A 19,783-nucleotide genomic window follows, 5' to 3' on the forward strand; every position below is an offset into this window, starting at 1 on the left:
TACGTAGATTGAACCATTGCTGTTGGCATCATTCTGCATCACACTTTGGCCAACTATCCAACTGAGCTAACCGACCCCCACAATTGTAGAGATTAAAAACAAAAAACTGCGGATGCTGGAAATCCAAAACAAAAATAGAAATACCTGGAAAAACTCAGCAGGTCTGGCAGCATCGGCGGAGAAGAGCAAAGCTGATGTTTCGAGTCCTCATGACCCTTTAACAGAACTGTTCTGTTCTGGTTCTGTTGAAGGGTTATGAGGACTCGAAACGTCAACTTTGCTCTTCTCCGCCGATGCTGCCAGACCTGCTGAGTTTTTCCAGGTATTTCTATTTTTGTTTCCCCACAATTGTAGACCTTCTGGCAAATCTACCAGGTAAAAAAATGCCATCTGCTTCATTATGTGACCATCCAAACATTGTAGACATTTTCTTCAAAAGAATTTCTTCCATGATGATGAACACTGGAGCAATTTCATATGTGAACCTATGTCAAAGTTAATAAAAAAAACACAAGGGAGACTATGAGGCAATAAAATACTTGGAAACTCAATTAAGTTAAAGCACAGGATATTCAGCAAGCAAAATTAATCTGATGGAACCTTGTCATATATGATATTGAGCTACAAGCAGAGCATTTTCAATAAAATAGTTCTCAAAATTTATCTCTTAGGAAAAGGTGATACTTTGATACATGAGTTTGACTTGGAACTATATTGGTGTTCCTTCACTGTTGCTGGGTGAAAATCCTGGAACTCCCTCCCTAACAGCACCGACAGCGGTTCAAGAAGGTGGCTCACCACCACCTTCCAAGAATAATTAGGGATGGGCAATAAAGGCTGGCCTAGCCAGGTATTCACATGAACAAATACAAATGCACATATTTTATATTTTCTAGGCCTAAACCTGATACTGAGGGCCTGGGAGTTAAATCTCCCGGTCCTCATGTTGCAGAGGTTGAGATTTGCCATGTCTCAGCCTCCAACCTATTACAAGAGCAGGTCAGAGGTTGAGTATTCTGCAGTGAGTAACTCATCTCCTGTCTCCCCAAAGCCTGTCCGCCATCTACAAGGCATAAGTCAGGAGCGTGATGGAATACTCCCCACTTGCCTGGATGAGTGCAGCTTCCACAACACTCAAGAAGCTTGACACCATCCAGGACCCTGAAATTGCCCTGAAATTTCTGATTTGGTGGAAATTGTGTAAGAATTTTCAAAGGTTCATCAAAATGTGCCCTGTTAGGATTGATTGGGAATCTGTAACTTAATTTGGTGTTGCTGAACAGAGTTTACTGTTGTTTTTTGATGTAAGGGACCTGCTTAATTATATTATTATTCATTGAGGCAAATGTTCTCTGGAATTGAAAGGTTCTTTTGTGCTGGTTGGTTGGATTTCCCTCCACCACCTTAAATATTCATTCCCTCCACCATAATGGCAGCAGCATCCACCATCTACAAGATGCACTGCAACAATTCGCTAAGCCTCCTTTGACAGCCCTTTCCAAACCTGTGACCTTTACCACCTAAAAGGACAAGGGCAGATGTATGGGGGCATGACCAGCTGCTAGTTACCCTCCAAACCACTCACCATCCTGACTTGGCACTATATGACCATTCCTTCACGGGCCAGGATTTTCCCGTCGGCGATTTGGGGGCGGGGCCTGCTCGCCGAGGGGAAAATTACGTGGGATGATGTCGGGAGGAATCCCTGATGCCATCCTGGTCCCTTTAAATTTTTAGGAAGGCGGGTGGACAGCGAAATCAGCTGTCCGCCCGCCAACCTATCAATGGCCAATTGAGGCCATTGACAGGGCCATTAAGATAATTAAAGACCTGCCTGTCCAACCTTAAGGCTGGCGGGCAGGCCAGGAGCCCCAGCGGGCTCCAGATTATTCATGAAACTTCATCTATTGGTGGGATGAAGTTTCATATCCGTTTTTTAAAAATTTAATACATTTTATGTGTTTATTATCAACATGTGTGACATTGTCACATGAGGGGGACATGTTAATAATTTTAATATTTCTCTATTTTTTGACTTTTCTTGACTGTCAGTAGACTCCCGGAGACAGGACTTTGCCTCAGGGAGCAGTGTGCGCACTTTAACAGATGGGGAATCCCTCCCCTCCCCCGCACAGGGAGCGCATAGCGCTTCCCGTCGGGCAGGCCGCTGGGCGGGGCCTTAATTGGCCCGCCAACTCAAAATGGCGGCGGGCCCCGTTTCGTTGGCGGGAGTCGGCTGTCCGCCTGCCGCCGAGCCGGTGGGACCCGCCCGCCATCCGAGGGCAAAATTCTGCCCCGCCGTCACTGGGTCAAATTCCTGGAACTCTCTCCCTAATAGCACTGTGGGTGTACCTACACTACAGAGGCTGCCGCGACACAAGAAGACGGTTCACCACCACCTTCTCAAATGCTGGCCTAGCCAGTGATGCCCACATCCCGTGAACGAATAAAACAGGAAGAAAGATCATGTTCAGGGATGGGAGAAGGTGCAAAAAGAGCCTGCAGAGATTCAGAATTAAAATGAAAGACTTGGATGTGCTTGATAATTATGGAGAGCTTTCAGATGTTCTGAGGAAAAGAATCTTTTATTGTGCAAAAGTGAGAACAGCTTCACCACTGAGGTATTGTGCAAGCTTCACTTGAGTTGGGAGAGACAATGAGTCAATGAATGATGATAAATAAAAGAGGTTTAAGGTTGGAGACATTAATCCTTTGCTTGTTATTTCTATATTGGCAGCTTCAAAGCAACAATACCACAAAGCAAAATACTGCGGCTGCTGGAAATCTAAAAATAACATACAAAAAAAAATGCTACAAATATTGGTTTGGCAGCATCTGTGGAGAGAGAAACAGAATTAACATTTCAGGTCATCCAACATTAAGTTTGTTTTCCTCTCCACAAATGCTGCCTAACCTGTTGGATGTTTCCAGCACTTGCTGTTTTCGCTAATGCAATGTTTTCTCTCCTTTTTTCGATCTGATTTTGCACAAACAACCACTTACATGTTGGTGTTGGCAGCAGCAGTCAGCCACTCTCCTGCCAACCCTATGATGTCCAGACCACTGGAGAGCTGATTGAAAAAGCGAGGATGGCCTGTGGAAGGAGAGGATATGTCACACACCTTATTCTACTATTGTGTAAACACTTGCTTTATTTTCTTTGCTGAGGGAAGCATTTCATTTACAGTTGGTCTTTGAATTTTCTTTTGTAGGTACAATGGGAGTGAACTCTCAAAAGCTCTCTCTTGTTGTTCTGCCTCAACTGCAGAAGCTGTGGAGATCTTTGCAACTTAATGCAAATAGTTATCCAGCCAGGGCTCTTCAAGTTACTTCAGGTGATTGGGAGAACCTCTCTGGGAATTCACCCTTCACAGTTTGCTAATTTTATTTCCTTCCCATTGAAAGCTTACACTGAAGCATGGTTGACCATTTTCTAAATTGGTGCACCCACTGTGCCTACGTAAATAACGGGTGACATGGCACTACATAAACTTGAGATGGTCAGGGTTGTACACAACAGTATGGCACGTTGCATCGGAATGTTGCCCTGAAATTCTGAATTGGTGCAAATTGTGTAAGAATTTTCTAAGGTTCATCAAAATGTGCCCTGTTAGGATTGATTGTGAATCTATAATTTAATTTGGTGTTGCCGAACAGATTTTAACATTGTTTTTTGATGTAAGGTACCTGCTTATTTATATTTTTAATATGTATTTATTGAGGCAGATGTTATCTGGAATTGAAAAAAATGTACTGTGCACTTTAACATTGTCATTGTATCCTCTGACCTGTTCATTGTCCCCACCCAGCCCCACCTCCTTGATGTTCAGTTCAAAGTGGTAAATAATGCAGTGCAGCTAATTGGCTGAAGGCGCTGATGTGAGAGTTATCGGAAGTACATTGTTGTACAATACTATTTCATTACAGAGCAGCAGTCGTGAAGTGTTGAATTTATCATGTACCTGCTGAGTTGTGGTGATGCCATTAGATTGAAGTGGGGCCCCGGGTGTAATTAATGTGCCACACGTGACATTGTCCCTGTAACTGATCTGAATTTAAACATATCAAATCTCAGTCATCATGATGCACTGATTAGCCTACCTATTGCCAAAATTTGCATTAAATTTAAAACGTGCACATGCGGACTTCCAACTAATGGATAGAAATTTACAATGTTCTTAATGTTGCTTTTTATGAATTATTATTTAGTCTTTCTATACCAAAGACCAATTGCCTTTTTATATTTGTGGCATTTTTTGTGGGGCTATTGCATCTTAATGTCAGGACAGCAATCAGAAATCCAAATTTATGTAGCAAACTGTACTTTACATTGCTTCGTAATACAGAATACAAAAAAACACACACGGTGTAGGAGTGTTGATGCTTGAGAAAACTAAGACTCCAGATAGGATGGTCCAGCAAGACACCCACTGGGAAAAAAGTTAATAAATTTGCAGTATGGGCACGTAATTGGCAAATGAATTTCAATGTAGAGAAGTGTAGGAGGTATAGGCAAGTCATCTCTTCCTCTGTGAATTACAAGTCTAAATGAGGTAGAGCGACATAGAGATTGATGGGCACAGATTCATAAGTTATTAGAAGGAGCAAAGCAGGTTAAAAAGGCTATAAAAATGCAAACAAAACCCTGGGGTTCACTTCCAGAGGAATAGAATTAAAAGAAAAGTTATGTTCAACTTGTGTAGAACCTTGAGTTGACCACACTTGGAGTACTGTGCACAGTTCTGGTCTGTATATTATAAAAATGTAATAAAGGCACTGAAGGAGGTGCAAGAAAGATTTACAAGGTGATACCATTGCTGACGGGATAGAGCTATATCAGAAAAGACTAAACTGTTTTCTCTGGAAAGCCTGATAGAGGTCTATATGACTATGTAAGGGCTTGATAACGTAGCTGTGGAGACGATCTCTCCACTTGTCGGTGACCCCAGGACTAGGGGTCATCAATATAAGATTGTCACTCATAAATCCAAGAAGGAACTCAGTGGAAATGTCTTTACCCAGAGAGTGGTTAGAATGCCACTCAATGCCACAGGGAGCAGTTGAGGTAAGTACTATCGATATATTTAAGGGGGAAGCTGGGTAAACACAAGGAGAAAAGAAACAGAAGGTTAACTTACTTTTGGCCGCTCTCCAAATTTCCCCATCCCGCCCGTGACGATGTGGGACCGGAAAAACCCAGCCTTAGGGCAGGATTTCCTCAGTCGGTGAGCACACATGGGGCACACTCGCCGTCGCGTGAAATGACACATGGTGACATTGGGTGGAACTCCCGACGTCACCGCGCCTCATTTAAATTTTCAGGTAGGCGGGGGCGCAGCAAAATCAGCTGAGCGCCCGCCGACCTGTCAATGGCCAATTGAGGCCATTGACAGAGTCATTGAAGCAATCAAAGGACCTGCTCGTCCAACCTTAAGGTTGGCGGGCAGGCCAGGAGCCCAGGCGGGAATTAGGAAAAGCATAAAACCTCATCCACAGGCGGGATGAGGTTTTTAAAAATTTAATTAAAGTTTTGTTAAAAGCTATGGACATGTCCCAACTCATGTGACAGTGGCACACGAGGGGGACATGCCAGGGAATTTTTTTTTCTATTTTTAATATTTTTTTACTGTAGAGATGATCTCCCTGAGGCAGCACTTAGCCTCAGGGAGATGAGTGTGCTCTTTTGTGTGCATGTGTGAAAGAGCGCACTCTTGGGTTTAGGGATTCCCCCCCCCCACTCCGCCTGCACCGGGAGTGCACAGCATGCAGATGTCTCGCTGGGTGGGCCTTAATTGGCCCGCCCACGTAAATATGGTGGCGCACCCCCAATCGGGGGCACCGATCGGAAGCACGCTTCCACGCGCCCGCCCATCAACTTCGCCCCAGACAGGGGGGGATAATCCTGCCCTTAGTTTTTAAACGAGAAATTCAGTTTTGCCACTATGACTGTTGCTCCAGACAGGATTCTTTGATGCGCAGCACTTATCTTTATCGGTCTAATTGTAGGTTGTGATCAGGAACCCGGGCTGTTGTTACCTGTTTTGACTCCATATTTTAAAGTGTCTCTGCAGTCAACAAGAATTTGCTCGAGAGATTCAGGCTGGTCAGACAATTCCAGGCCGAAACCTTCTATTCCTTCGAGAAACTGGTGGGGAGAGTGGAAATCCAGAACTTTTGATGTCCTGTCAAATGTTTTTCTGATGTAATTCAGGAGAACTTCAAAAACGTTCATTAAAAATTGAACAGTGTGTTCCTCTCCATTTTTATCTGGTAGCAAATCTATGAACAAATGTAAAATTAATTATTCATTTGGAGCAAAGCAGGTGAAAAAGAATCCCATGAAGCCGGTGAATGTGCTTTCAGTCATACAAAACAGCTTTCCTGTTGCTGTTCTTAATTTCCACAACCTGAAACTGACTAAGGGCTGAATTTTCACTCCCAAATTGGCTGCCCAAACCTGATTTGGGGGAAGCTTTGCTGAATGTTTGGGTTTTCGTTCTGGAGTTGGGGGGTGGGGCGGTGGAAGGGGGCGGGTGCTAATTAGGGTTGCCCCCGGAAACAGTGAGGAGGCAGCCACAGGGGCTGTCAAGTGCTGAGGCGGCCTGGTCAAAAGGCCTGCCTCTGTGCTCTGGTCTTTGTTCCAGTTAGAATAAAAACAGTAAGGCCCTTTAACCCTCGCTCCTCATAGCCCCTCAGCACCTACACACTTCCCATGCCCCATACATCCCAACTCATGACACCTCATGTCCTTCACCCGCCCCCCCCTCCCCATGGCCCCTCATACCCTCCATGACAACCTATGCCCCTATACCCACCCCTATGGCCCCTTACACCCTCCATGCTAAACTATGCCCCTCTACCAATCCCCATGGCCCCTCATACACCACCCGCCACCATAGCCCTGATACCTTCCATGCCAACTTATGCCCCTCTACCCACCCAATGTCCCCTCATATTCTCCATGCCAGCCCATGACTCCCCACTTATCCCCATATTTCTTTATAGCCCCTATTCCAACCTAGTGCCACCTAATGCCAATGCATGTCCCGCACACACCACCCTTTCCCTTGCACCCTCCATACCAATTCACCCAGTATCCACCATGGGCAAACCTTAGGAACCATCTGGAGATGAAATAAAATAAAGTTCTAAGTATCTATTACAGACTTCACTATATTAAAAAAAACACTCATTAAGAAAAGCCCATTTAAGACATTTAATCCCTTCAAGTACTTAATCCCTTATAAAAACAGACATTTGTATCTTTGGCCCCACATCAAAGACAACTAATCCCTTTATAACTACTTAGAGCTGTCAATCAAACTGTGAGCTTACAAATCCCCAGTGTGATAATGATAAGTTGTAGAAACAATCACGCCATAATAATACTTTAGTGAAAACCCTCAGGCTTATGTCAACAGAACATATATTGAAGTTGCAAGCACCGATTTTTTTTCAATTGCAAGCTTTTTTTACCCCCAAAATTTAAAGGAAAGGGGAATTAAATGACTTGGCAGCTTGATAGTACCACAGACCTTATCCACTTTTTATGCACATTCATGTCTACTCTTAATAATCCCAAAGGGTACCTGGCCTTTCCAAAAGGGCACCTGATCTCTTGAAAGAACTCCTGCAGGTTTAGGCCTTTTGCTCAAATTCGTAAATGCCACAAGCCAAGTTTCAGAAACTTCGATGGCAAAAATTGCTTCTGAGTGAAGGCAGCTTACTTTTTAAATGTGTCACTGTCTCCGCGCACTGCGGATGTGCGAAATACATCCTGTCTCCCTTCCCCCTCCACAGGGAAAATGGTGGGCGCTGGCTTTGGGGGTGGGACTTCCAGAATCAGGGCTCTGGTGCCATTTTGGCCAAAACCCAGAGCAACTTTCTGAAAATTCGGCCCTAAGTATCAGCTCTAGAGAGACACATGGTGAAGACCAGCCTCATTTTGCACAAGTGATTGATTTCCTGATATCTTATTCCCCATAGCTGTGATTGTCCTCTCTAGGATGGGACTTCTTTCCCTTTCCTACTAACCACCTCCAACCCTTCCCATTTCCCTAAGCTGTGGTTTATCCTGTACGCATAGTAGGCATCTGGTGGGATTCCCGCCATTGTGAGTCTATCAGTGCTAATAGTGGAGCGACAATGGCAGTGCAGAGGGACACCATTACAATGACAGACCTTAAAAAGATCCAAAAAGAGAATCACGGTCCTAATCTCACCTTACTTTCAGCAGGTAAGAGATTAGGCAGAAACCGGAGTAAGACTGTTATCCCATCACTGCTAAAGCCAATGTTGGCCTCCACTTTCCCTATGGTGGTCCTGGGATGCAGAGTAAGTGTAGAAAATAGAATGAAAATCCTCTAGGAACCCGGGTCCCATTCCCCAGCAGCATGGGGTGGCTGGGCAAAGAGTGACTCAGTGATGGTTCCGCAAAATTTGAGTCTCCTGACTAGATTAAGACCCTCGTGGATGATGCATCTGATTATAATGGTGGATATCAGCAAATGAAGCAATGAGCAGGAGTTTACATTCTCTATGATCTGCTGCCAACTTAATCAGCAAGTTACACCTTGGGCACTCCGTATAATCTTCTTGCATCTTCTCCTTCTTCAGTCCTCAGGCCTATCAGTTCAAATCCTTCCTAAATGCAATGCTAGCTTCTTTTCCTGAGAGGCAATCCAGCTTCTTTTCCCCTTGATTCAATACCAGCAACTTCTCATCTCTGGTGATTTCACTCTAAATCATAAACCTCCCCCCCATCTTCCTCCAACTTCACTGATCTCTATCCTCCTTTCAATCTCACTCTTCAAATGAACTTCTCCACCTGCATTCCATCTTTGCCATCCCCTGACCTTATCACCCCTCATTAGTGCTCTATATACAAGCTCTCAAACACAGATAAAGAAATTGCTGATCATTGTCTTGACTCCTCTTTCACTTACATCCCTCTCCTTTCTCACTAACCTCACTTGCCCCTCCAGCAACTTCCCAAATGGTCTTTCTAACCCCCCAACTCCTTTATCTTTGGTTCCCCACCTGACTCGAAGGACTGGGTTTTCAAATGTCTGTCGGGTTGGGACTCGGTCCAGGGGTAATTTGAAAATCGTGGTTCCTGAGGTTGTCTCATGATCCTACGCCTCCAAGACATTTCCAAATTTTCAAAGGGCTGGTAGGGGTGGAGGGAGCGTGTAACCTACTTACTGCCTATCACTGAGCTATTAAACTCCTCAAAGAGTTTGTTAAAGGGCATGTGGTGTCAGGAACGTGATTTTCAATCTTTATTTCAGGGAATCCAGACAGTCTAGTGCTTTGTTGATGCCCAGATGGCAGGTTCATTGTGGAAACATTTGAAATTGTATTTTTATTTGTCAAAAACAGCTGAAGGATGATGGGTGAACTGGTGTCAAGTCCAGGATTGACTGTTAAATTTGTTTGAATGGCTACTTCTGTCCATCTTCCAGCTCCTGGCCTTCTAAGGAGCTGTCAGTTCTAATCAGCAAGACCGCAGTAGCCCCTACCATTGGGACTGGTATTGGGCAGGCAGTTCCCACCTCCTGGACTTGCTTGGTGCCTCTAATTCGGTGTCGAGTTCACCTCCTGGCCAATTAAGCCATTTACATTTGAGTGACGCATCTCGGGCGCAGGGCCAGTACTTGGAATTCACCCGGGTGTTGGGTTCCCAACCTCACCTTGAAAATCCAGCCCTATCTCTCTGCTGGTGTCACAGGTTTTTGAGGCTATTGTGCCTTTTATTTCAAACACTGTTCCCCATGCACATTGCTCCCCTGATTACAGTGCCAACCTCTGCTCGAACTTAACGTTTTGGACTAAAATTGACCTAGTCATTAGGTCATCTAGGTGTACTGGCCTACCAGGCAGCATCAGAAATTATCCTGTTACAAGTAATTTCAGATCCTGTCTGATTTTTCTCCTTCCTTCATTGTATTGGAGGGGAACCCCAGATCCAGAGAGAATTCAGAACTTTTGTTGCCTTTGAATTATCTAAGTGACTCATTGCTTCTTACTGTTTCGATTTCTCTTCATTGACCTAGCTTTAGGCAGGCCTCTTCCTGGGGATTGATCTGAAACAAAGCCCACACTTGTACTTATGTAAACATGTGATTACTAAGGGTGGGGTTCCATGGCCCCGCCCCATCTGGTTCCACCGAAAGTCAATGCACTTTTGGTTGGGCTGCCAAATCTCCGGCAGTGGGTCCCGCCACAACGGGGGCCGGAAAATCCCAGCCTAAGTTTGGGAATGCCGGTTCTCAGGAATGGAAAACTTTTATCTCTGTCAGTACTGAGCACTGCTCAATTTTCTAAAGCATGCTCCGAACCGACAATGATTCAAAGGGACATTGTACCCCGGAGTGATTCCTTTTTCATGTCTCATGCCAACCCGCTTCATGGGCCTTCTGAACATGAAGCTAATTTAACAGCAATTGGTAATTGTGAACAGTTTACATTGTGAGTTTTCCGAAGGGAAATTTAAAATAAACTCAGGACAAAAGTTCTCCTGGCCAAAAACTGAGTTTCTTTCTTCAAGTAAAATATTTGCACAGCTTTTCAGCAGAGTCCAAAACACACAGGAGTTGGCTTTCAGTGGGACTCCCCCAACAGCAACTCACTACAGCTGAAACGCTGTTTTCATAAATACCTTTTCACTCCTTTCATCTTAGTTCTCCATTGTCTTTAAATATTTCTTTGAAAACTCAGGTTCCCAAATGTCAAAAGCTTTTATGTTCCTATTTTACCCTCTATTTCAGGTCAATAAAATTTAAAATGCCTTCCCCTGTTTACTCACCAATCTCCTGTAAAATGCAAATGCTCTTTCCTACCTTTGAGACCCCTTTGAAATGCAATAGCTACAAATCAACGTCAAAACTTATTCCCAAATGCTAATTTCAGATCTACTCTGTTTCCTTGTAAATTAACACCCACCATAAGGCCTCATTACACAATGCAAGAAGATAACAGCTTTGGTCTTTCATTTCTTAGATGCTACGGACAATCAGACTCTTTGATTAACCATGGACACACAGAGATACAGCTTACCCTTACACAGAATATTTACATAACCACAGAAATATAAAAATGTACACATAACATCACAGTTGCTTAAAATCATTTCAGCTGGTAGAAGTCAAGGCTGGATTCACTCTAATTGCAAGTTTGAAGCAAGTCATGTGCTAATAGCTACACTAACAACCAATTTAAGATAATCTATCGAGTTTTTAATGTTGTTCATTTATGCTTGCTGGGAGCAAGGACCTGTTCAGATGCAGGGACTCGTTCTCTGCATACTAAAGGAATATGTTCAAGTCTTCCAACGTTTCTGAATTACCCAGGAGCCTGGGGAGCCTACCGTTGTTTTTGCCATGGCAATGCCTCGACCAATCAGTGTCAACTTGACAACCAATTAACACCCTTTTCTCCTGTAGTATAAATTATTTTGATCATTTGAAATTTGGCATTCTTGCATTTGTCCTGATGACTGCAAGGTGAAAAGCTTTGGCAACTTACCTCTCTTTTCAGAAATATAAAAGCAAGTCATTAATCCCCTGCACTACCCAGCCACCATGACATCACCTGGTACAGGCTACCATATCTTACAAGCATTACTTTTAAAGCAACATGCTGTAATATGATAAAATGTCAGTGAGCTGAAATGTTGACCCTGTCTCCTCTCTTCACAGGTGCAGGCATTTCATAGGACGAGATGTAGATCATTTAACCCTTGGAGCCTGTTCCACCATTCAATGAGATCGTAGCTGATCTGTGACCTAACTCCAGATACCCACCCTTGTCCCATATCCCTTAAGACCTTTGACAGATTTTTGTTAACCAGTCTCAGGTTTAAAATTAACAATTGATCTCGCATCGATTGCCATTTGTGGGGCAGAGTTCCAAACATTGACCGTCCTTTGTGTGCTGAAGTATTTCCTATCTTCATTCCTGAAAGGTCCAACTCTAACCTTTAGGCCATGTTCTCTATGTTTAGTCTCCCCAACCAGCGGAGATAGTTTCTGTACATCCGCCCTGTCAGTTCCCTTTATTGTCTTGAAAACTTAGACCAAATCACCCTTACTCTTCTAAATTACTCTGTTTCTAGCATTTTCCACTCTTGTGTCACAAACGCGGTACAGCAAAAGCCAACACATTGTACCTTGTGCAAAAATGGTGGAAAAATCTGCACCATTGCGTCTAGTGATAGGGTCTCTGTTGTCTTTATTCTGACACGCACAGTAGGCACTAGACCTTGGCGATATCCTCAAAGAGGTTGGATTCAGGCCATTATCTCCACCTTTAGATGTTCTTTCCAGGAACCCTGCAACATTACAAACTGTGATGGAAGCTCAGTACTTAATTTTAAGATTTCAAATGAATTAAACTGTACTTTAAACATCAGTTAATACCAAAGTGCTTTACAACCAATGAAGTACTTTGGAAGCATAGTCACTGTTGCAATGTAGGAAACGTGGCAGCCAATTAGTGCACAGGAAGCTCCCACAAACAGCAATGGGATAATGACCACATAACCTGTATATATTTTTTTAACAATATTGCCTGAAGGATAACTATTGGCCGGGACACCAGGAAGAACTGTTCTGCTGTTCTTCGAAATGGTGCCATGGGAATTTTTACGTCCACCTGAGAGAGCAAATGGGATCTCATTTATCACCTTTTACCAGGGGTCAGCTTCTGGATAAGGGGCCAACCATTTAGGACTGAGATGAGGAGAAATTTCACCAATCAGAGGGTTTAAATCTTTGGACCTCTATACCCCAGAGGATTGTGGATTCAATCATTTGTCACGAGTCAATGCCTGTTAACTTTTCGAAAACATGATTTTTCTGCTTTCAACTGGCTGGAAATTTTGCAAATTGAACTGAGACAGGGAAAACTGCCCAAAGTTGCAAGGCAACATTCCATTGTGAAGGTGAGAAAAAAACAAATCACCCTCTTGGATTTGGTGGTTAATAAATTTGCTCTTCCTTTGACTCAATAAAAACCTTGTTTGTTTGGCTCCTTGCTGCTCACAGTTTAAATAGCTAATACATTCTGATTTGGAAAAGACATGAAAAAGAAACTTAAACCTTTGTTGTGACCAACCGAGGAGGTTGAATAGAGGGGAGCCAGTTCACCCCTTCTCACCTGTTCGTAACACATTGAGCATATTCAAGACGAAGGTTGATAGATTTTTGGGCACTAAGGGAATTAAGAAATATGGGGATAGGGCAGGAAGGTCAAGTTCAGGTGGAAGATCAGCCATGACCTTGGTGAGTGCCAGAGCAGCGTTAAAGGGCCAAATGGCCTACTCCAGCTTTTATTTCTTATGCTTTTGTCACGACGATGGGAAATTGTGACTGAGTGAGAGCTACTTACAATTTCACCAGCCAACAACAAACATATTGAACTGTTTATAGAAGACCTGTTTAAAAAAAAAACAAGAAAAGGCACTGATCAAAAATGGCTGCCACAAGTCACCTGATGTCTGATACTGTAAGTTAACCATTTTCCTGGAAAGTATCTGTATTAATTGCACTGCTGCATGGAATTTCACAGCTGGAGGGTGTCAAGGTCCACTTCGAACAGGGACTCTCTTGAAAGGAAAGCATTAAAAAATGCTAAGTGCTGGACTTTGATCAGCTGTAGTTCTATCTAGACAATGGAAACTGCTAATCAACCAGAAAATCATCAGACATTCAAAACCCCCTGTGGAGGATGAAATAACCCCATCTCCTGTTGATTTCTAGCTTGAAATGTGTCAAATGTTTTGGAGATGAAAAGATCAAAAAATGGGGTTACTTGGTCTGCAGCAATGACTGCAAGACATGCTAGTCAAATTCCTTTCTGAGAATATAGAGACAGGAGGTTTAAAAACTGGTTCTGCCAAGCAGGTTCAGGAGGAGGAAGAAACATCATAGTCATATGAAAACGCTGTTGGAAGAGAGCAGTGAGTATCTCATTCTCTCTCTCCCTCTTTCTCTCTCTTTCTATTGTTGAAGCTAAAAGGAGTTTCTTCAACAAAGTGCAGACCTGAACCAAGTCAGCTCCAGAATTCTACAGGAAACCAGTTGACTTCAAACAGTCGCAACGTTCAACAATCTGTATGTGATGAACCCAAAGGAAAAAGTGAAAAAACCTAAACTTACTTTTTAAAACTGGCGGTCTATGAACCGGTCATAGAATGGCCGCACATGCCCAGACCATTCTTTTTTTATGATCTTTGGCTTCTGGTCAGTTCGTGCATATTCTCGGGTACAGGTCAGTATACGGTCCTGCGCACATGCGCAATTTGTTTCTTTTGTTTTTCCAGCTGGAAACTGTCCCTGCGCGCCTGCGCAGAAGGGAAAACCAAAGAAGAAAGTCAAACAGCAGGAAAAGAGGGTCAGGTGACCTAGAAGAGAATGCCAATCCACAGAAAGTACCAGAAAAGGCAGCACGGGAGCTGCAGGGAGCAGGTCCCAAAGATAAGAAGAAAGTCCCATAAGCCAGGGAGTGGGTAGAATGAGGCCCTAAGAAAGCAGTCAAGTTAAGGGACAAGGACAGGAATCTAAATCAGACCCTGTGACGTGGAATTGAAAGTGAGGAGCGGAAGAAAAACATCTGAATTAAAGAGACAGAGCTGCGTTGTGCAGAATTGGAATGAGGTGGGCTTGAGAGAATCCAGAAGATCTGAGGAGGTAGCTGAAGGTCGGTGACTCCTTGCCTTTGGAGCAGTGGTGTTCTGTTCGGTACAGCTGAATCTCTGAGAGTGTGCGTGGAAGGTACAGCTTGGATGCACATAGAGATCCAGGGGAATGGAACCTTGGAAAGAGAGGTTGAAACCCTAGAGCTGGATCCTTGTTAGAGACATCGAAGAGAATGCGCATATGGAAGAGAATTTCCAAGGCGAGTTCTCCGAGCATGGAGATTGGAAACACTCATGAGAAAGATGGGGTTTCAGTGAGACCGGATGGCTCATGGTGTGACAAGAATCTGGGGGGTTGATGAGAGATCCATGGAAACCTGGTTTTGGAGTGGTGTCCACCGGCAGTTTGCCTATTAGTTCACATGGACTGTATATTTACATTAGAGTTCTACATTCTACATTAGTAGATTTTGTAACTTGTGTCATCTTTACAAATTTGCATATATCTGCAAAGGTAAAGTTAGGGTGAAGGAGTAGTGCAATATAGTTAATCCTTTCTTATTTAATAAATGTTTTATTCTGTTGTTAAAAGTTTATCAGCAGACTCCTGTGACTCTGTTCAGTAGCCGCCCTCCATGTTTCTAAACAAAAAATTAAAGTTAGGATCTATCAAGCCAGGTTCCACCCAGAGATTAGGCTTGTCCACTAGTAACATCAGCTGGGATCATAACACTACACCTCAAAGACAAGCAAAGGACTTAATCAGAGTCAAGCTGGCTGGTTTAAAATTTCAAACAAAGCTTGGCAGTTAACTGTCAGTCACCATTAACTGGTGCATTCTCCATGGCAACGCCTCAACCAATCAGTGTCCCCTTGCCAACCAATCAGCACTCTCTTCTCATACAGTATAAAGTTGTTGCTTTCCCGGACATTGGTATTCTTGTGATTGTTCTGATGAGTGCAAGACAAAAAGCTTTGACAAAATGTCTTTTCTCAGCAATGGTCATATATTCTTTTAACTGTTTATTGGACGCTAACCTTCTTACTTCTGATATCCGTGTGTGTGTGTGTGTGTGTGTGTGAGTCATCATGTCTTTATTATTTTTTCTCGGGTTTAGTAACTGATAAACTTACTCTTTCTTTGACTCAAGAAACCTTGTTTGATTGGCTCCTTATTAACAAATGAATACATTTGGATTGGAAAAGGCATTTATGGGGAAAAGAAATTTTAAAACCTTTGTTGCAACCAACCGAGGGGGCTGAATAGAAGGGGAGCCACCTCACTCCTTCTTACCTGATTATAACACTATTATGTATCCAAATATTAGTTCATAAAATATTAAAAGGTTTATTAATTATGCAATTTCCAAGTCATCATAAGAAAAGTTCCTTTGCATCTCAAAAGTAGCTCAGTAGAGAAAGTTTTTTTTAAACCGAGTTCTCAATGCAAATAAAGAGGTAACTAGCTAACTAGTGACAAATTACCAGACGTCTGGGTTGCCAGTCCAGTGTCAGAGTCATCAGGTTACTGCCCTCACCCTGTTTACATCACTTGCAACACATGTTCTAATAACCTATTCTCAACAAGTGTAACAAAAATCAGATACTTACCTTGGATTTGAAATGGCAGCCTCAGTTCGGGACCTACAGTTCCTGGCGGGCCTCAAGATTTCTGTGCATGTGCCGGCTGGGAAATATATGCAAAAGCACAGTTAGTATTTGTTGGCCATTTCAGGCTGGGAACCAGCCCTGAGCACATGCGCAGAGGAAAACGGAAGCAAAGAAATGAAACAGTGCAAAACTGGAGGTCAGGTGACCTGAACCGGAGCGCCATTGTGCACAGAGTGTGTCCCAAGGAGCAAGAGGCAGGAGGGGTGGTGGGGTGCAGGGAGAAGGTCCCAAACCTTGGATGGGGACAGAAAGAGGTCTCAGGAGAAAGTGTCAGGTAAGGGTAAAAAAGATCGAGGTCAGAAACAGATCCTGTTAAGCAAGGTTGAGAGAAAGGAGCAGAGAAATAGACTCCAAGTTAAAGAAAAAGCTTTGGGGAGCAGTCATGAAGCAAAGTGGACTCGAGAGAAGCCCAGAAGATCCAAGTGGGCAACTGTAGGTTGGTGACTCCATGTTGTGGCCTTAGGGGCAAAGGTACCCCTTTTGGAGCAATGGTATTTTGCTTGGAATGGCCAAAGATCCGAAGGTGTGCTTGGAAAGTGAAGCTTGAGTATACTCAGAGAGCCAGCGGAAAGGGGTCTCAGAAGGTGAGATTGAAACCCTGGAGTCGATCCTTGTTGAAGCCACTCGAGTGGGAGCGATGCTTGGAGAGAATTCCAAGGAGAGTTCCGCAAATGTGAAGATTGGAGACCCTTGTGAGAAAGACAAAGTTTCAGTGAGGCTAGTTGGCTCACGGTGTGATGAACACCTGGGTGGGTTGTTGAGGAATCCACGGCATCTGCTTGGGTAGCATCTGTCATTTACTTTGAAGTGTGGTGTGTCTGACCACAGTTCATCTGTTAATTCACATGTGCTGCATACTCACCTTGACTATTAGAGTATAAGGTAGATATGGCAAATTGTTTTAATATTCCGAATTTGTATTTGTCTGTAAAGATATAGCTGGGGTGAAGGGATAGTGAATATTTGAATCATTTTCATTTGCATTGTGCTGTTTTTGCCTGGTGTAATGTAGTTCATTTTCCTTGTTTAATAAATGTTTTATTCTTGGTGTTATAAGTTCATCAGTAGACTCCTGTGAATATTTTCAGTAACTTTCCTCCACAGTTTCTAAAAATAATAAAAATTAGGATCTATCAAGCCAGGGGGGGTTTCACTCTGAGATCTGACTTGTCCAGTAATAACATCAGCTAGCGCCGTAACACAAGATATCTGCTTTACTTGCCAACAAAGAAATCACATGTTGTAACCCCAGGTGCTGTCAGTTTGTGAATAGTTCACAATAGAAGAGTGACATTTGTTAAACCTGTCAACTTGAATGTCCAATATCTTTCAAATAAAGCAAAGAAACAGCTGAGTCCCCACAGAATGAGGTTACACCCTTCCATAATTCTGGAATTTCTCCAAAAATACTTAGAAAGTTAGGCTTAGGCTGAAAGTTTGGTCCTGTTGGTGCGGAGTTTATAAAACACAAATCTAGGCTATGGTCTTGATATTAAAAATGTTAATTTAAGTAATTAATTGGGGTATAATTAACCATGTTGCTGCAACATATGCCTTTTTAAAAATTGTTTTGAAACATTATTTTAGGCAAAAGGAACTTTAATTGTTAGAAAAAAATGCCAACAACACTTTTTAGAAAGTATCTGAGTGATTCAATTTGTCGGGAAAAGGTAACTTGAAATGACACGGGGACATAAGAACTGCAAACAGGAAACGCAGACCCAGGTTTTAATAGTAAGACTTGTGGCAGTGATTTATGAATGAGAAGTCCATTAGATTTAAAAAAAAAAATTTGCTCTCGCAGTGTGGGGAACGCGGGTGGTGCTGTGTTTGTTGCTAACTCCAAGTTGATATGAGGATAGAAAGAACCAATCGTGCAGTGTGGAATTGGAGTCACACATTGGTCAGGCAATCAGGGGTGAGCAAATCCCCTCCCTGAGGGGGCATTCTTGTACTTCCTGGGTTTTCATGACAATCCAGCTATTTTCACAGGCATTTTTCCAGCACAGAGTATTGCTCCCACTACATTCCTGTTGCTCTCACCACAGGCAAGGACACAAGAACTAGGCGCAGGAGTAGATCATATGGCCTGTCAAGACTGCTCCGTCATCTAGTATGATCATAGCTGATGCTGGGCTTCAACTCCACATTCCTGCCCGCTCCCCATATCCCTTAATACTTTGAGAGGCCAAAAATCTGTCAATCCCAGCCTTAGATATGTTCAACAATGGAGCATCCACCACCCTCTGGGGGTAGAGTTGTGTGAAGGCATTTCTCCTTATCTCAGTCCTAAATTGACTCCTTATCCTGAGATAATATGCCTGCGTTCTAGTCAGCCCGGGGAAACAATCTCTCAGGACCTACCCTGTCAAGCGCTTTCGGGATCTTGAAATTTCAATGAGATCACCCCTCATTCTTCTAAACTTCGGAGAGTATAGGATCAATTTGCTCAGCCTGTCATCCTAAGACAACTCCTGCTCCAGGAACCAATCTAGTGCACCATCGCTGTACCACCTCCAATGCAAATATATCCATCTTCAGATATGGAATTCTGAAACTGCACACAGTATTCCAGGTGTGGTCTCATCAAAGCACTGTACCTGTAGGAGCTGCGAAGCTCCCTGAAGAGAGCAGAGTGGGAAAGGGGAGAGAATGGAAGTTGGGAAGGTGGAGGGGAAGAGGAGTAATGGGATGGGGGGTAGTTATGGGGGTATGGACAGGAGGAGCAGGGACAGGGTAATTCCCTGACTAGGGAAAGGGAAACCAGTAAACTCTCCCATCAGGAAGTGGGTGTGATTCCCTTCCAACCACAGGGGAATTGCGATGGGATGAATAATGGCAAGGAAGCTACCTCAGCAGCAAAGTGGCCCCTCAACCTTCTCCCCTAAAGGGGGTATGATTTTCCTCTTGGTCACTCTCCTTCTCTTCCCTTGGTAGATATTTTTCTCTCAAAGGAAGGGTGCAGTGGGATGGAGAGGGAGGGATAGGCTGGCGTTCATTTTTTGCCAAAGTTGGGATAAAAGGGACTTTCGTTCTCAGGAACGACAATGACCTTTGGGATTTAGTGAGAGCAGCAGTTATACAAGTTCAGCTGCTCAGTGAATGGCACTAGCCTTGCTGCTTCAGGCACTCGGGAGTGGGCTTAGTCTGATTTGTTATATCGCTCAGTGGGTCAGGATCTTCTGGTCACTGAGTGGGGGCAGGGCCCACTCGCCGATGTGCAAAATGACGCAGGATGACGTCAGACGGAACTCCCGATGTCTCCCCACGTCATTTCCATATTCAGGTCGGCGGGGATGCAGCTCAGTCAGCTGTGCGCCCGCCGACCTGTCAACGGCCTATTGAGGCCATTGAAACAGTAATTAAGGTCACTAATGGACCTGCCCGTCCAACCTTAAGGTTGGCGGGTAGGCCGGGAGCCCTGGCGGGCTTCAGAAAAAGCATCAAACCTCATCCACGGGCGGGATGAGGTTT

At 43.7% G+C, this 19,783-nt stretch overlaps 1 protein-coding gene across 1 annotated transcript in view; it reads right to left on the reverse strand.

The window, feature by feature from the left end:
- The window catches only part of LOC144679211 (glutamate decarboxylase 1-like), a 49,242-nt gene that overhangs the window by 27,359 nt on the left and 2,100 nt on the right, over nucleotides 1-19,783 (reverse strand). Inside the window, exons 2-5 of the mRNA XM_078539645.1 lie at nucleotides 12,170-12,331; nucleotides 6,037-6,279; nucleotides 3,004-3,094; nucleotides 373-485 (exon numbers count right to left, since the gene is read on the reverse strand). Of these exons, the coding sequence (XP_078395771.1) occupies nucleotides 373-485; nucleotides 3,004-3,094; nucleotides 6,037-6,279; nucleotides 12,170-12,331 (609 nt within the window). The remainder of the gene's footprint in view (nucleotides 1-372; nucleotides 486-3,003; nucleotides 3,095-6,036; nucleotides 6,280-12,169; nucleotides 12,332-19,783) is intronic.

The sequence above is a fragment of the Cetorhinus maximus genome, chromosome 3, assembly GCF_964194155.1.
Source record: "Cetorhinus maximus chromosome 3, sCetMax3.hap1.1, whole genome shotgun sequence".
NCBI lineage: Eukaryota > Metazoa > Chordata > Chondrichthyes > Lamniformes > Cetorhinidae > Cetorhinus > Cetorhinus maximus.